This window comes from Bos taurus, chromosome 13 (assembly GCF_002263795.3).
Source record: "Bos taurus isolate L1 Dominette 01449 registration number 42190680 breed Hereford chromosome 13, ARS-UCD2.0, whole genome shotgun sequence".
NCBI lineage: Eukaryota > Metazoa > Chordata > Mammalia > Artiodactyla > Bovidae > Bos > Bos taurus.
In genome coordinates, this window is record NC_037340.1 from 34,231,186 (window position 1) to 34,246,768 (window position 15,583).

A 15,583-nucleotide genomic window follows, 5' to 3' on the forward strand; every position below is an offset into this window, starting at 1 on the left:
TTAACATATTGCTGTCGGTTCTTCGAGCTTTCAGTTTTCCTTTGACTAAGCCATCTTTTAACCAGAAAAGAGCATAAAATAGGAGCAGAGACCAGGGCTGGAGCAGGAAAATGTCACCAGGTGAGGAGGAGGTGGAAAGTTTACACGAGCGAAGACGCATAAATATTTTGTATATACAGATCATCGTCTGCTAAAGCTAATATAGTGGAACCGGTGCAAAAGTTGGAAATCTAGTAGGAAGAGGAAAGACTAAAAACTCAAGGAAAACGTTACAACAGCCGCCAGGACAGGGTGGGGTCGCGGGGCGCCGGTCCTGCCTCCAGTAGTAGCCGGAAGGGCGGACCCCCAGGGGGCGGGGCCAGGTGGAGGGGGGTGGTCCGATTGGGGAGGAGTATACTGGGGGTGGGCGGGGCCGACTACTTGGGGCGGAGTCGGGGCGGGGCGGCATAGGAGCAAGGGCTGGTGGGAGACCTGAGCGCTCCCGGCGAAGGGACCGCAGCACCTGATGGACAGCAAATGGCTGCTTCCGCACGTGGAGAACTTTTAACGAACACGTGAGGGAAGAAAGGCAAAGTCTGTGGAAAATTTACCTCACAACTCTGGCGTCCAGCCCTAGCCCCTTAGCGACACCCTGTTTGCTGTGGGTCTTTGCCCACTCCCATTGTTGCCTCGCCCCCGGCCCCACGGCTAGAGCACAGCTCTCTCGAGCAGCCCCCGCCCTCGGCGACCTGGTTTGGGAAGCCCTCCAGGAGGCAGCCACGCGGGCCGTCTGCGCCTGCTCCGCGCCCGGGGCCCCGCGGCGGGGCGGGGCCGTTGAGGAAGGGGCGTGTCTCCCGTCGGCGCGCGGGGGGCGGTGCCCGCGGCCTGACCTGCCCAGGCGCCGGGTCCTCTGACGTCACCTCGCCGTGACGCGAACGCGGTAGGAAAACTGTAAGTTTCTGAGGATTCCTGAAGCTGCTTGGGCCTCCGGGGCTCCCCCAGCTGTTCGCACCCCGGGAGTCGGTGGTGGCCTTGGGTTCCGCCCCTGGGGCGGTCCGGGGAGCCGCCGAACGCGGTGACGGGACAGGTACCCGCCCGGGGCGGGAGCGCGCTCTCCGTGGCGGGCGGGGCGGCAGTGCGAGCAGGCGAGGCCGCGCCCGGGGAGACTCGCACGGCCTCCCTTGGGACCGCAGTAGAGGCCAGAGAACGGGGAGTCCAAGGGAAGAGCCTCTTTTCATTCTTCCTCCTAGAGAGGACTGAATTCGATCTGTCTTGGAGTTTGACATGTTGAGTCAGCGGTGCAGGGTTCCTGCAGAGACCCCCGCATATCTGGGCTTCCTTTGGGGTCCCAGCAGCTTCAAGATAGGTGAGGGCGAGCTGCAGGGATGGCCACTTGCTGCCTCAGTTTCCTTTTTGTGTAAAATGGAGGCATAGCGGCCTCTAACCTCCCTAATGGGCATCTCCCAGGGCCGGGAGCATTGTGAGAGGTAACCTTGCCAGGAGAAAACTTAAGACAGTCGGTTATTCTGAGAATGTGGTGACCAGAGGCCTTGTAGGTAGGGAATGTTTTCAAAATTTTGCCTTCTTTCCTTCTGCCCATCTAGTCACGGACAACACTTGAACCGGACCACAGATCTGAACTCTTGTCTCTGAGCTTGGTGGACAGGAGTCAAGACATCACTGGTATCAGTATCACAATGTTCTCAGCAATTAAAACGCCCCCTTGTCTGGTGTTGTAGAGAAAACTGAGCGTCCTGGAATGAGCACAGTATACTCAACAGACACACTGTGTTTTAGGGGTTGTTCTGTCAGTTTGGAATTTCACCTCATCATATGTTACTGTTTGACTTTCTTGGCTTGTCAGAGGTTGGTGCATTTTTGATGAGTTAGTGCTATACTATGAAACTTCTCAAATTCAGGAGCAAGTGTTTGTTAAGAACTTTGAAAGGAAGAATATTGGGTGCCCCTAGGGTGTATTTATTCAGGAAATTGAATACAAACATTTCTGTAAATTTAGCTCAGGGGCCCAATACCCATCCATCCTAGTTTGAAGAGCCTTAGAAAGCGAGGATTCTGATTTTTGTTTCTGATAGTTACTAGCTTTGTGTCCAAAGAGAAGTCACCCAAGCTGGGAACTTTTTCTCCCCAAAATGGGAGGTGATAGTATATGTACTGTTTGTTTTTTGAGGATCAGATGTGATCATGAAAATGAAAGGCTGGCTAAGTATTGTTATTAAGAAACTCCGGCTGGTCCTCTAACCTGGTTAGGAGATGTGTACTTTCAAAGTCAGGTTCTGAGTCAGAACTACACATAGAGCAGCAAATAACATGAAGTTGCCAACCTGGTGGAGCTCATGGTCCAGGAGGGTATCAGACATCAAAGAATAAGTACATAATGTTATTTCAGATGGTGGTAAGTGCAGTGAAGTCAAGGAAGATAAGAACAACAGTGGGAGTACAGGGCGGGTTGTTTGACATGGGGTCCATCAGGGAATACATTTCAGAGGAAGAACCTGAGGTAATAAATTTTTAGGCAGGCATAATCGTAGCCGTAAACCCTAACCTAGAGCTAACTATGTGAGGCATTCTTCTAAACACTAAATTAGATTTTTACAACCTGAGATGTGTATTCATATCTCCATTTTTTGTTATAGAGGAGGATACCAGTGCACAGAAATGTTACACATGTGCTCATGGCTTCCCAGGTGACTCAGTGATAAAGAACCCACCTGCCAATGCAGGAGACGTGGGTTCTATGCTTGGGTTGGAAAGATCCCTTAGAGTAGGAAATGGAAACCCACTTCAGTATTCTTGCCTGGAAAATTCCATGGGGGGCTGCAGTCTATGGGGTCGCGAAGAGTCGGACACAGCTGAACGACTGAGCATACATGCTTGCAGACAGAGCTAAAATGTGATAGGGACAGTATTTGAATGTGGGTAACTCGACCTCAGAGTTCAGACTTCAGAGGATTGTATGGTACTGTCTTGCGACAGCAGTGGTCTGAGCTGGAAGCAAGCCTGAGGTGTCCAAGGCGTGGCAAGGGGAGAGTGTTTAGAACAAGGCAAGGAAGGGAGAAGGTGGTGGTAAGTGATACTGGAGGGCCAGCAACTAGGGGGACCCTTGTGGGTTAAAGGGGCAGGGGTGTGTGAAGACGCTACTCTGAATGTGATGGGAAACTACAGGGAGCCTTGCATCAAGGGGATAGCATCTAATTGCAGTTTTCTTGGAGGGAGAATTAGCAGTAGGGTTGTGGAATGGGGAGTATTGAAAGCGGGGAGATGGAGTCTCTTACTGTTGCCTGGGGAGAGATGGCAGGGGTTTGGGCTAGGGGAGATAGTTGGTGAGATGATGGTATATGGTCAAAGTCATAGTATACTTTTGATGCTAGAAGTTGGAGTGTGAGAAGAAGGAGAAGTAATGATTTCTCTGGTTTTAGGCTGAAACAGCTGGAGGGACAGTGGTGCTATTTCCTGAGAAGGGAGGAAGGGGTTTAGGAGGACAACCATGAATTCTGTTTTGGACAAGTTATAGATGCTCCATAGACATAGTAACAGGCTTCCCAGGTGGCACTCGTGGTAAAGAACCCGCCTGCCAGTGCAGGAAATGTAAGAGATGTGGATTTGATTTCCTGGGTTGGGAGGATCTCCTGGAGGATGGGATGGCAACCCACTCCAGTATTCTTGCCTGGAGAATCCCATGGACAGAGGAGCCTGGAGGGCTACAGTCCAGAGTGTTGCAAAGAGTTGGACACAACTGAAGTGACATAGCATGCGCATGCATGCAGACATAGTAACAGCAGTCCCAGTGCTGGTAATAGCAGTAATCTCCATGTCAGTGTGAACTGTGTGTTTGGCTGGTTTTAAGCACTTTTACACATGTGAATACATATAATTCTTATGACAGTTTTGTGTGTGGAGGAGCCACTAAAGAAGCCTGCCATCTCCTAGCTTGGGAGTGATGGAGCTGGGATTCAGACTCAGGCAATCTTGTTTCAGAATCCGTGCAATTCATCCCTGTAACTCCCACTAGATTGACACATTGAACAGGCTCTTGGATGTAGGAATATGGAACTCAGAGGAATGGTCAGGGCTGAAGACACACATTTGTATTTCTGAAAAGAAAGCCTGCTTTTTTTCCTCATTGTCTTGATTCAACATCACAGTAATTCAACATCACATTAATCCAAAGCTATGCCCCAACCATTAATGCCAAAGAAGCTAAAGTTGAATGATTTTGATTCTGTGAAGGTCTACAAGACCTTCTAGAACTAACACCAAAAAAAGATGTCCTTTTCATCATAGGGGGTTGGGAGGCAAAAGTAGGAAGTTAAGAGGTATCTGGAGAGGAGAGGGTGTGGAGAAAAGGGAACCCTCTTACACTGTTGGTGGGAATGCAAACTAGTACAGCCACTATGGAGAACAATGTAGAGATTCCTTAAAAAACTGGAAATAGAACTGCCATACGACCCAGCAAGCCCACTGCTGGGCATACACACCAAGGAAACCAGAATTGAAAGAGACACATGTACCCCAATGTTCATCGCAGCACTGTTTACAATAGCCAGGACATGGAAGCAATCTAGATGTACATCAGCAGACGAATGGATAAGAAAGCTGTGGTACATATACACAATGGAGTATTACTCAGCCATTAAAAAGAATGCATTTGAATCAGTTCTAATGAGGTGGATGAAACTGGAGCCTATTATACAGAGTGAAGTAAGCCAGAAAGAAAAAACACCAGTACAGTATACTAACGCATATATATGGAATTTAGAAAGGTGGTAACGATAACGCCACATGCAAGACGGCAAAAGGACACAGATGTATAGAACAATCTTTTGGATTCTGTGGGAGAGGGCGAGGGGGATATAATTTGGGAGAATGGCATTGAAACATGTATATTATCATACGTGAAAAGGATTGCCAGTCCAGGTTCGATGCATGAGACAGGGTCCTTGGGGCTGGTGCACTGGGATGACCCAAAGGGATGGGATGGGAAGGGAGGTGGGAGGGGGTTCAAGATGGGGAACACATGTACACCCATGGCATATCCATGTCAGTGTATAGCAAAATCACTACAATATTGTAAAGTAATTAGCCTCCAATTAAATAAATTTATATTAAGAAAATGCAAAAGTAAAAAATAAGTTTTTACTCTCTGTGGTGGGCAGAACTCTAAAAAAAAAAGAGAGAGTTACCTGGAAAAACAGGCAAGTTTGGCCTTGGAGTAAAATGAAGCAGGGCAAAGGCTAACAGAGTTTTGCCAAGAGAATGCACTGGTCATAGCACGAGACAGCTCTTCCAACAACATGAGACAGCTCTACACATGGACATCACCAGATGGTCAATACTGAAGTCAGATTGATTATATTCTTTGCAGCCAAAGATGGAGAAGCTCTATACAGTTAGCAAAAACAAGCCCCGGACATGACTGTGGCTCAGATCATGAACTCATTACAAAATTCAGGCTTAAGTTGAAGAAAGTAGGGAAAACCACTAGACCACTCAGGTATGACCTAAATCAAATCCCTTGTGATCATACAGTGGAGGTGATGAATAGATTCAAGGGATTAGATCTGGTAGACAGAATGCCTGAAGAACCGTGGACATAGGTTTATAACATTGTACAGGAGGCAGTGACCAAAACTATCCCCAAGAAAAAGAAATGCAAGAAGGCAAAGCAGTTATCTTAGGAGGCCTTAGAAATAGCTGAGAAAAGAGAAACGAAAGGCAAAGGAGAAAGGGAAAGATACACCAACTGAATGCAGAGTACCATAGGATAGCAAGGAGAGATATGAAAGCCTTCTTACAGTGAACAATGCAAAGAAACAGAGGAAAACAATAGAATGGGAGAGACTAGTGATCTCTTGAAGAAAATTGGAGATACCAAAGGACAGGGAAGCCTGGCATGCTGCAGTCCATGGGGTCGCAAAGAGTCAGACACAACTGAGTGACTGAACAATAACCACCACCACCAAGGGAGATGGGCACTGTAAAAGACAGAAACAGTAAGGAGCTAACAGAAGCAAAAGAGATTAAGAAGAGGTAAGAATACACAGAGGACCCTGATGCAGCCCTCAGATTATATGAAAAACCTCACCTCTGGAGGATCCCAGGTGACCATCAAGGACCCTACCCCACAAGGTTACTATAGTCAGATGGCATCAAGATCCTTCTGAGGGCCAAAGTTTGTATGTGGGCAGATGCTGTTGTCAAAAACCGATTATGCTTTCTGGCAAATCACTCACCGTATATAAATCCGTATATGTAAATCCCATGTTAATTTATTAAATTTCAGTTGGAAAGGAGGCATTGTGTATGATGAAATATATGTAGGGAGTCAGGCTGTCCAGTGTGCAAACTCCAAGGCAGTTGGTGTAATTGGATTCAGAGACTAGATGAGGCATAGAATACTACTCGTATGTGTGCAATTGCATAAATATTAAATTATGTTTTTAAAGTCCATTTTCATTCCTGGAGCTCAGATTTCATTTGCTATTGCTGTATACTTTATATACCCAAGGACATCGCCTCAGGGTTGTAAGCTCTTTAAGGAGATTTTATGCTTATATCCATGTATTATATAGAAAAATAAAAATTGAGTTTACTTAAAAAAAAAAGAATACACAGAGGAACTATAAAAAAGGGTCTTAATGACCTGGATGACCACGATGGTGTGATCACTCACCTAGAGCCAAACGTCCTGGAGTGTGAAGTCAAGTGGGCCTTAGGAAGCCTTTCTACAAACAAAGCTAGTGGAGGTGATGAAATTCCAGCTGAGCTATTTCAAATCCTAAAATGATGATGCTATTAAAGTGCTGTGCTCAATATATGAGCAAATTTGTAAAACTCAGTAGAGGCCACAGGACTGGAAAAGGTCAGTTTTCATTCCAGTCCCAAAGAAGGGCAATGACAAAGAACATTCAGACTACTGTACAGTTGTGCTCACATGCTAGCAAGGTAATATTCCAAATCCTTCAAGCCGGGCTTCAGTAGCTTGTGAACTAAGAAATCCCAGATGTGCGAGCTGGATTTAGAAGAAACAGAGGAACCAGAGATGAAGTTACCAACATCTGTCTGATCATAGAAAAAGCAGGGGAATTCCAGAAAAACAACTACTTCTGCTTCATTGACTATGCTAAAGCCTTTGACTGTGTGGATCACAACAAACAGAAAAATTCTCAGAGATGGAAATACCAGACCACCTTACCTGTCTTCCAAGAAACCTGTATGCAGGTCAAGAAGCAGCAGATAGGACTGGATTTGGAACAATGGACTGGTTCAAAATTGGGAAAGGAGTACATCAAGACTGTATGTTGTCACCCTGTTTATTTAGCTTATATGCAGAGTACATCATGAGAAATGCCAGATTGGATGAATCACATGCTGGAATCAAGATTGCCAGGAGAAATATCAACAACCTCAAATAACCAGATGATACAGAGGATGAGATGGTTGGATGGCATCACTGACTTAATGGACATGAGTTTGAGTAAACTCTGGGAGTTGGTGATGGACAGGGAGGCCTGGTGTGCTTTGGTCCACGGGGTTGCAAAGAGTTGGACACAACTGAGTGACTGAACTGAACTGAACCAATCTAATGGCAGAAAGTGAAGAGGAACTAAATAGCCTCTAGATGAGGGTGAAAGAGGAGAGTGAAAAACCCAGCTTAAAACTCAGCATTCAAAAAACTGAGGTCATGGCATCCAGTCCCATCATTTCATGGCAAATAGATAGGGGAAAAGTGGAAACAGTAACAGACTTTATTTTCTTGGGCTCCAAAATCACTGTGGATGGTGACTGCAGCCTTGAAATCATAAAAGACACTTGTACATTGAAAGAAAAGCTATGACAAATCTAGACAGTATTAAAAAGCATAGACATCACTTTCATGACAAAGATCCATCAAGTCAAAGCTATGGTTTTTCCTGTAGTCTTGTATGAATGTGAGAGTTGGCCCATAAAGAAGGCTGAGTGCTGAAGAATTGATGCTTTCCAACTGTGGTGCTGGAGAAGACTCTTGAGAGTCTCTTGGACAGCAAGGAGATCAAACCAGTCAATCCTAAAGGAAATCAACCCAGAATATTCATTGAAAGGACTGTTGCTGATGCTGAATCTCTAGTACTTTGGCCATCTGATGCAAAAAGCCAACTCACTGAAAAAGACCCTGATGCTGGGAAAAAAAGATTAAAGGCAGGAGGAGAAGAGGTGACAGAGGATGAGATTGTTAGATGGTGTCGCTCATTGTACAGGAGTTTGAGCAAACTCTGGGAGATAGTGAAGGATAGGGAAACCTGGTGTTCATGGCATCTCAAAGAGCTGGACAGGACTTAGGGACTGAAAAACAACAAGAAGCCTTGAATGGCAAGAGGAGAAAGGAACACAGGCTAACTGGCCTTTCATTACTTGTTTCTGTTCAGGCAGCCCCTGTCCCATACTCCCTTTCTGTGAGGTTCCAGAGGGTGAGGTCTGTATTTCTTCTTCTCCATCTCTAGTCCCTGCCGTGGAGTAGATATTAGGGATGACTTTATATGCAGAACATTGGCTAGGTGTGAGGAGTTCAGAAATGAATAAAACATAGCTCTCCTCTGGAGGAGCAGAGTGTGCAGAAGGACCTGTGGGAATACAACTAGAGGCTAAATGCAGAAACGCATGCCGATGAGTTCATCCTGGAACATGCGTGAGGGGTGGGGCGGGAAGGGGTCAGAGGAGAGAAGGAATGCCTCAGCAAACGCAGGATCAATTCGAGGCTCCCCAGGAGTCTGTTTCAAGAAAAGAATGACTCGAAACCTAAGCCTAGTATACTATATTTGCATTAGTTTTATTTGGCAACTGTGTAATTATTGCCAAATGAAATACAATTTGATATTTGAATATCATGGTGGAGTGATGAGTTTTTCCAGTTCTATTACCTCAGTGTTGACAGGGCTCACTAGTGAAATAAAGGAGTTGGCCTGAAATGTTGCAGTTTGCATAACAGGACCACGGAGGGGTTGTGTGAAGTATTTAGGCAGGTTTCCACTGATTTCAGTGAATTGTGCCAAAGTTCCACACATTGTAGTAAGTTTGAGTTTCTCTGCTGATCCTCTTTAACATTGAGTTAGATTTTTTTGTCTGAGAAAGAGGATCTGGTGATATTTGTCGTGAGCAGAACTATAGATTACATCTCTTATATGTGGAACAATGTGGAAACGTAGGAATTTGAACAATACACACAAAAATAGGTATCGTATTTCCATGAGTCTCTTTCAGGGCCTACTATAATCTACACACATTTATCACATTGTATTACTTCCTAATATGCATATTTCAAATTCAAACCATGAAAGATTATATAAATTTATACCATTGTAGATTTCATGATTAATTTCCGAGCTTTTCTGCTACAACATATACAATTATATTTTGTTTAGCTTTTTTAGCTTTCAGCAGCAGAATTGATCTGAATAACAAAGTCCACCAGAACTCTAAACAGGAACCCACCACAAGTTTAAAAGTAAAAGATGTGCTGTCTCGTGTTGCAGCTCACTGAATTTTAACTCTGCTATTGCAGTATCTCTAAATTTAGTGGAGTTGATGTGATTATTATTATTTTTTTAAACCACAATTGCAGTTAGCTTCCTTAAGAACATTAGACATGGTATAAAGTAGAATTGTGTCTATTGATGGCCTATTGATGGCTCATGCTTTGTCATTTTTTAAGTTCAGGCTCTGGGAGAGCAGGCTGTTGGGTGCATGCTAAGTTGCTTCAGTTGTATCCAACTCTTTGTGAGCCCATGGACTGTAACTCTCCAGGTTCCTCTGCATGAGATTCTCCAGGCAAGAATACTGGAGTGGATTGCCATGCCCTCGTCCAAGTGATCTTCCTGACCCAGGGATCAAACCTGCATGTCTTACATCTCCTGCATTGGCAGCCAGGTTCTTTACCACTAGTACCACCTGGGCAGCCCTGGAGAGCAGGCTGACGGTTATTTGTATCAGGTAGCTCCCAGCAGAGGGGGAGTGGTGGTCAGCTATTGTATTTGATGACAACAGAAGTCATTCTCACACTGACCAGGTGAAATATAGCATCCTAGGTAACTTACTGTGATTCCTTTTAAAATTTATATTTACCTAGGCAAAATTAACGGGCTTCCCTGGTGGTTCAGATGGTAAAAAATCTGCAATGCGTGAGACCCAGGTTCGATCCCTGGGTCGGGAAGACCCCCTGGAGAAGGCAATGGCTACCCACTCTAGCATTCTTGCCTGGAGAAGTCCATGGATAGAGGAGTCTTTTGGGGCACAGTCTGTGGAGTCGCAAAGAGTCAGACATGACTGAGCGACCAACACTTTCACTACTATGTTAAGAGTACCAATGTAAGTAGATGGAAATTATTTCTTGTAGAAAACCATGTGTCTCACCCAGTGATGGTGTATACTAGGCATTTAATGTAATTCTTAAAATTCTGCTTCTTGTGGTTTCTTTTTGCATTTTACCATCAACATATATGTATTAAACATCTATAGTAATTAGCTGAATACTAATTTGTGTATTTTTACTTAATATTTTAAATGTTTGACTACATTTAATAATTTATGTAGATAAGTAGCACTTAATTTTGTTTCATTTCATATTTGGTTGCTTAGAAATCAAAATCTTGAGGCATGATTTTTTTTCCCATATAATCACTAATGAATAATAATTAGTAAGTCTGGTAGAGACTAAGCTTTGGTGACTGGTTAACTAAGTTGTTACCCCAGAAGAACTCCCAAGAAGGAAATTCTTAGAGAGAATTAAGCAAAAAAACAGCATGTTGATGGAAGAGAATTAAACCATAACTCCCTCCTGTACCTATAATTCTCCTATAGACAGCATTCTTTTACTGAGCTCTTATACTGCAAAACTGTTAGCTCCCAACTGCATTCTAATTTATCAGTCTCAGAATGTGGTCCACTGGAGAAGGGAATGGCAAACCACTTCAGTATTCTTGCCTAGAGAACCCCATGAACAGTATGAAAAGGCAAAAAGGTAGGACACTGAAAGATGAACTCCCCAGGTTGGTTGGTGCCCTATATGCTACTGGAGACAGGGGAGAAATAACTCCAGAAAGAATGAAGGGATGGAGCCAAAGCAAAAACAACACCCAGTTGTGTATGTGACTGGTGATAGAGGCAAGGTCCAATGCTTTAAAGAGCAATATTGCATAGGAACCTGGAATGTTAGGTCCATGAATCAAGGCAAATTGGAAGTGGTCAAACAGGAGATGGCAAGAGTGAATGTCAACATTCTAGGAATCAGCGAACTGAAATGGACTGGAATAGGTGAATTTCACTCAGATGACCATTATATCTACTACTGAGGGCAGGAATCCCTTAGAAAAAATGGAGTAGCCATCATGGCCAACAAAAGAGTCTGAAATGCAGTACTTGGATGCAGTCTCAAAAACGACAGAATGATTTCTGTTCATTTCCAAGGCAAACCATTCAATATCTTGGTAATTCAAGTCTATGCCCCGACCAGTAATGTTGAAGAAGCTGAAGTTGAATGGTTCTATGAAGACCTACAAGACCTTTTAGAACTAACACCCAAAAAAGATGTCCTTTTCATTATAGAGGACTGGAATGCGAAAGTAGGAAGTCAAGAAACACCTTGGAGTAACAGGCAAATTTGGCCTTGGAGTACAGAATGAAGCAGGGCAAAGGCTAATAGAGTTTTGCCAAGAGAATGCACTGATAATAGCAAACACCCTCTTCCTACAACACAAGCGAGGACTCTGCACATGGACATCACCAAATGGCCAACACTGAAATCAGATTGGTTATATTCTTTGCACCCAAAGATGGACAAGCACTATACAGTCAGCAGAAACAAGACCAGGAGCTGACTGTGGCTCAGATCATGAACTCCTTCTTGCCAAATTCAGACTTAAATTGAAGAAAGTGGGGAAAACCATTAGACCATTCAGGTATAACCTAAATCAAATCCCTTATGATTATACAGTGGAAGTGAGAAATAGATTTAAGGGACTAGATCTGATAGACAGAGTGCCTGATGAACTATGGACGGAGGTTCGTGACATTGTACAGAAAACCGGGATCAACACCATCCCCAAGAAAAAGAAACGCAAAAAAGCAAACTGGCTGTCTGAGGAGACCTCACAAATAGCTATGAAAAGAAGCAAAAAGCAAAGGAGGAAAGGAAAGATATAAGCATCTGAATGCAGAGTTCCAAAGAATAGCAAGGAGAGGTTAAGAAAGCCTTCCTCAGCAATTAATGCAAAGAAATAGAGGAAAACAACAGAATGGGAAAGACTAAAGATCTCTTCAAGAAAATAGAAATGCCAAGGGAACATTTCATGCAAAGATGGGCAATAAAGGACAGAGATGGTACAGACCTAACAGAAGAAGAAGATATTAAGAAGAGGTGGCAAGAATATACAGAACTGTACAAAAAAGATCTTCACAACCCAGATAATGATAATGGTGTGATCACTCACTTAGAGCCAGAAATCCTGGAATGTGAAGTCAAGTGGGCCTTAGGAAACATTACTACGAACAAGCTAGTGGAGGTGATGGAATTCCAGTTGAGCTATTTCAAATCCTAAAGTGATGATGCTGTGAAAGTGCTGCACTCAATATGCAGCAAATTTGGAAAACTCAGCAGTGGCCACAGGACTGAAAAAGGTCAGTTTTCATTCCAATCCCAAAGAAGGGCAATGCCAAAGAATGCTCAAACTACTGCACAGTTGCACTCATCTCACATGCTAGTAAAGTAATGCTCAAAATTCTCCAAGCCAGGTTTCAGCAATACCTGAACTGTGAACTTCCAGATGTTCAAGCTGGTTTTAGAAAAGGCAGAGGAACCAGAGACCAAATTGCCAACATCTGCTGGATCATGAAAAAAGCAAGAGAGTTCCAGAAAACCATCTATTTCTGCTTTATTGACTATGCCAAAGCCTTTGACTGTGTGGATCACAATAAACTGTGGAAAATTGTGAAAGAGATGGGAATACCAGACCACCTGACCTGCCTCTTGAGAAACCTATATGCAGGTCAGGAAGCAACAGTTAAAACTGGACATGGAACAACAGACTGGTTCCAAATAGGAAAAGGAGTATGTCAAGGCTGTATATTGTCACCCTGCTTATTTAACTTATATGCAGAGTACATGATGAGAAATGCTGGGCTGGAAGAAGCACAAGCTGGAATCAAGATTGCTGGGAGAAATATCAATCACCTCAGATAGGCAGATGATACCACCCATGTGGCAGAAAGTGAAGAAGAACTGAAGAGCCTCTTGATGAAAGTGAAAGTGGAGAGTGAAAAAGTTGGCTTAAAGCTCAACATTCAGAAAACTAAGATCATGGCATCCGATCCTGTCACTTCATGGCAAATAGATAGGGAAACAGTGGCTGATTTTATTTTTTGGGGCTCCAAAATCACTGCAGATGGTGACTGCAGCCATGAGATTAAAAGACAGTTACTCCTTGGAAGGAAAGTTATGACCAACCTAGACAGCATATTAAAAAGCAGAGACATTACTTTGTCAACAAAGATCCGTCTATTCAAGGCTATGGGTTTTCCAGTAGTTATGTATGGATGTGAGAGTTGGACTATAAAGAAAGCTGAGTGCTGAAGAATTGATGCTTTTGAACTGTTTTGTTGGAGAAGACTCTTGAGCGTTCCTTGGACTGCAAGGAGATCCAAACAGTCCATCCTAAAGGAGATCCGTCCTGAGTGTTCACTGGAAGGCCTCATGTTGAAGCTGAAATTCCAATACTTTGGCCACCTGATGCAAAGAGCCGACTCATTTGAAAAGACCCTGATGCTGGGAAAGATTGAAGGCAGGAGGAGAAGGGGACGACAGGATGAGATGGTTGGATGGCATCACCGACTCAATGGACATGAGTTTGGGTAAACTCTTGGAGTTGGTGATGGACAGGGAGGCCTGGTGTGCTGTGGTTCATGGGGTTGCGAAGAGTCGGACACGACTGAGAGACTGGACTGAACTGAGAGAGAGAGTGAAAGTGAAAGTCACTCAGTCGTGTCCAACTCTTTGTGACCCCATGGACTATACAGTCCATGGAATTTTCCTGGCCAGGATACTGAAGTGGGTAGCCTTTCCCTTCTCCGAGGGATCTTCCCAACCCGGGGATCAAACCCAGGTCTCCCATGTTGCAGGCGGATTCTTTACCAGTAGAGCCACAAGGGGAGCCCCAGATATGAAATAAATACTGAAATGTTGTAGTGAGGCTATAGCTCAGTGAATCTAAGCTGGGGATGACTTTGTCCCCTCCCCCAACTTACCCTGGGGACATTTGGCAAAGGCTGGAGGCATTTTTAGTTGTCCCAACTCTGTATATGTTGGCGGGTTGGAGGGGGGGCACATTGCTCCTGGCATCTAGTTAGTGGAGGCCAGGGAAGCACCTCAATAACCTACAGTACCCAGGGCGACCTCAACATCAAAAAATTATTTAGGTTAGGAACTTCCCTCATGGTCCAATGATTAAGAATCTACCTTCCAATGCAGAGCATGGGGTTCAATCCCTGGTTTGGGAACTAAGAGCCCACGTGCTTCGGGGCAGCTAAGTTCACAAGCCACAGTGAAGACCCAGTACAACTAAAATAAATAAATAAACTAAAAAGGACTCCTTTTTTTTTTTAATTATCTAAGTTAAAATGTCAACGCTGCTAATGTTGAGAAACCCTGCAGTGTATAGCTTGCTTTCTTTTTCTCTTTTTCCTGTTGCTTTAGAAATTGAAGTAGTAGTTGTAAATGACAAACACCTGACTTGAACAAAAGATGTTGTTGAACTGCTTTTAGTTCTTTGGAGAGCTGAGGTCATTTGGTTCATTTATTGCATGGAAAAGAATTCTTGTAGCTCATAGCCATGTGGTGGTCAGTGTGTCTAGCATTTGGGGTATGATTTTAGGCATGACATTTTTTCCTTATTAAAATTAATTTGATTGGGGTATTATATAATCCTGGATTTTAATAGGTTTGCTCGTATGAATCCTCTTCATTTTTGTATGTATAGAATTAATTATCTCCCAGTTACATGGGTTTTTGTATGTTTGAAAAATCCTTTTCAGATTCATTTTCATAAGTGATGGTTATACATACTCCAGAAAATGTGTAGGGTATCCATTCCCCAACTATTTGACAAATCAGGAAACAGATTTAGATCAAATGACTTGTCATGTGTGTTATATAGCAAGTTAGTTACCAGACCAAAGTAGGTAGAGGCCTCAGAGATCTGGTTGTTAAGACCTTTTTTTTTTTTTTTAATGAATAGGAATGTGTATTTTTAATTAATTAATTTATATTTATTTACTTATGTTTTGGCTGCACTGCACAGCCTGTGGGATCTAGTTCCCCGACCAGGGTTCAGACTCACGCCCCCCACATTGGGAGCTGAGTCTTAACCACTGGACCACCAGGGAAGTCCTCTTAGGACATTTAAAAAAGTACTAGTTATGTGTATCTCTTTTAATCTTTCTGATAGTCCTGTGAAATAATTCCTATTTTATAGAGGAGGAAATGGTGTTCGGAGATACTGAGCAACTTATTCAAGGTCACCAAACACATCATAGAGTTTTTACTGTTTCCACCAAGCTGTAC

General features: G+C 43.7%; 1 protein-coding gene across 11 annotated transcripts in view; it reads left to right on the forward strand.

The window, feature by feature from the left end:
* The first annotated feature begins 579 nt into the window (after positions 1-579).
* ZNF438 (zinc finger protein 438) overlaps positions 580-15,583 on the forward strand; it is a 207,508-nt gene continuing 192,504 nt past the window's right edge. For 4 of the 11 annotated variants that reach the window (XM_059892517.1, XM_010811223.4, XM_059892515.1 and 1 more), the window contains exons 1-2: positions 580-930; positions 1,584-1,662. Coding sequence is in view for 1 of the 11 variants with exons in the window: in XM_025000477.2 (XP_024856245.1) it covers positions 1,739-1,845 (107 nt within the window). In the remaining 10 variants the exon portion in view is untranslated. The other 7 variants (XM_059892522.1, XM_059892518.1, NM_001143772.3 and 4 more) reach the window with 6 other exon arrangements.